Source organism: Loa loa (genome assembly GCF_000183805.2).
Source record: "Loa loa unplaced genomic scaffold supercont3.596, whole genome shotgun sequence".
Classification (NCBI taxonomy): domain Eukaryota; kingdom Metazoa; phylum Nematoda; class Chromadorea; order Rhabditida; family Onchocercidae; genus Loa; species Loa loa.
The window spans coordinates 2,089-4,686 of NW_018108776.1; the positions used below are offsets into that span (position 1 = coordinate 2,089).

At 21.8% G+C, this 2,598-nt stretch overlaps 1 protein-coding gene across 1 annotated transcript; it reads right to left on the bottom strand.

Moving 5' to 3' along the window:
* Positions 1-248: 248 nt before the first annotated feature.
* On the bottom strand, positions 249-1,405 carry LOAG_14477 (hypothetical protein; the record flags this gene model as incomplete). Its single annotated transcript, XM_003149974.2, has 2 exons — positions 990-1,405; positions 249-484 (listed from the first exon to the last, which is right to left on the bottom strand). Exons 1-2 carry the CDS (start codon positions 1,399-1,401, stop codon positions 249-251), a joined length of 648 nt encoding a protein of 215 aa, XP_003150022.1. The 5' UTR covers positions 1,402-1,405.
* Between the last annotated feature and the right edge of the window lie 1,193 nt (positions 1,406-2,598).

Here is a 2,598-nt window from a genome sequence, read left to right on the forward strand (position 1 = left end):
AAGTAGCGCTCAGAAAAGGATTGATGTATTGCTATTTTGAGAGAATTACAGGTAAAAGAAATGATATATAATTATAATTACATTGAAGGCCATAAGATAATTATCAGATAAGATCGATAAATTTCCTGCTTTTTCTTTCCAAATACAGTATAGAAACGATAAATAGTTAATTTCTAGATATATATATACATATGAGTGATAACTTGTAAATTTTTTTTTTTTTAATTTCTCAATTTTTTAAAAGATAATTAAACTAACCTTTCACTTGATATTCGTCCTAATATTAGCGATTGTCGCGAATCATTGAATGTTAACAATATCTTTCTTAAATTTGTCATAACAATAAATGTTTCTTCGTCACCAATAATTGTCCAATATGAATTCTGTTGTTGAATATGTTTTATGGAATATTTAATAATTTCACGATAAAAATCCCAATAATATTGTGTTTTTTTTGTCTTCACAAATGCAATATTAAGCTCTTCTAAAAAAAAAAAACATTGGCATAAACAAATAAATTTAAAAAATTAAAAATAAAAATTTTAAACGAAAAAAAATTTTGATTAATATTTTAAAACTGTAAAAAAATTATGGATTTTTTAAATAATAAATTTAAATGAATATTTAAATATGCATTTAAAATACATTAAAATTTCTGTTTTAGCAAACTTAAAATTATATTAGAATTATTTTATTGCAAATAATGCGACATATTTGACAATAATTATAATAATAATAATTATTAATAGCAGATTTTGAATCTGTTAAAATTGTATTGAGCACGAAAAATTAGTATATTGTAATAAAAAATTTGTGGAAATTTTTTTTTCCAAATTTTCATTAGTTTGAAACACTTAAATTATCATATAAAATGATAAAAATAAGTGGCAAGAAAAAAAACAAACAATAATAATAATAAAAGTAAAAATAATAATAATAATAATAATAATAATAACATTAATAATAGTAATAATAATAATAATAATTACCTGCAAAATTACGACTAATCTCTTTTGAATTTGTTATATAAACAGTATGATTACATTGTTTGGTATATGTGTCGCGTAATGTTTTTATATATTTCTGCTTAAATAACTGATTTGGTTGAATAATTATGATGCATTGTATTTGAATATCGGATAGAATTGAAATATCAAAATTGATCGAAGTAAATTGTTTTGGTTGATTGATTGTAATGGATTGCGTAATTGTGGTGGAAATTTCATCATCATTATAAAATATAGCACAAAATCCAAGTAGGATACCAATTAAAATACCAATAATAAATTGCAAGGCAATATTAGATAACCATTGTTTGCGACAAGTTGCAACTAGTCGCGACAATATCAAATTCGCTTCTCGCATCAAATTTCCACCATATCGTTGTCGTATGTTTGACATGAAAAGAATGATTTTTATTCAACCATATATATATACATATATATATCTGTAAATATTTAAATAAATAATTTGATCAATGAATATTTTTTGTAAAACAAAAAAAAAAGAAAAAGGAAAAAGTGAGAAAGACGAGAAATTGTTGTAGAAAATATGCAAATTTTTATATTTATCTTTTTTTTTGCAATTAAAACATATAAAGAGTTTTCTTTTTTTTTCTTATATGTTTTTACAAATTATTGCAATAAATATATATCTCCCATTCGATCTCACCCTACAATAATATGGGACATTGGTGGTCCCATATATGTGACATTGTTGGATGATGGCACGATGATCAGGAAAATGTCTTTTATGATTCACCAAGAAAATGAAATTTTTAAAATATCAATCAAAATTGAACTATTTAATTTTAATCATCATATATCGATCAATGTTTGATGAGTCATGATTGCTTACTAAATTGTATCAAAATAAAAAAATTTGATGTATATTGAAAGATTCGGAATTATACAGGAAAAGAAGGGTGAAAAGGAAAAATTAACAAAACAAGTTAGAGCACTTTATAGGAAAAAAAAGAGACAGAAAAAAGACAAATAACAATAGCAGTGATGGTGATAATGATGATAATGATGATAATGATAATGATCATGTAAAGAATATTAATGAATATTGCAGGAATAATGATGAAATGTAAATGGTTGAATGAAATGGCAAAATGGTACAATGTTGAATTGATAAAAATTTAGTGAAAAAGGAAATGAGTAATAAAAAAACGTTCCATTTTTTGGTATTTTTATTTTGTTTTATTTTATTTTTTGAATATTTAAAATTATTTTTTAAAATTAATATATTATTTGACGAAAAGAACAAAGAAATAATTCTTATAAAATTTGTTGCATTTTTTCTTTTCAACAATTTTCAATAAATATAAGATATTATGAAAGCTACAAACATTGATCATTGTAATAATGGTAAAATTAATAAGCAAATACAAAATGTTACAGTAATAATTGATGGTGATGATGATGTTTACAGCAATAAGTTATGATAAAAATAATATTAATGTCAGTGATAATAACAGTAACAATTAGTGGTTAATAACTAATAATTAATATTAATTGATAATATTGACAATAATGATTAGTAATTAATTAATTGATTAAATGAGTAATAATAATAATAATAACGTGATTAATA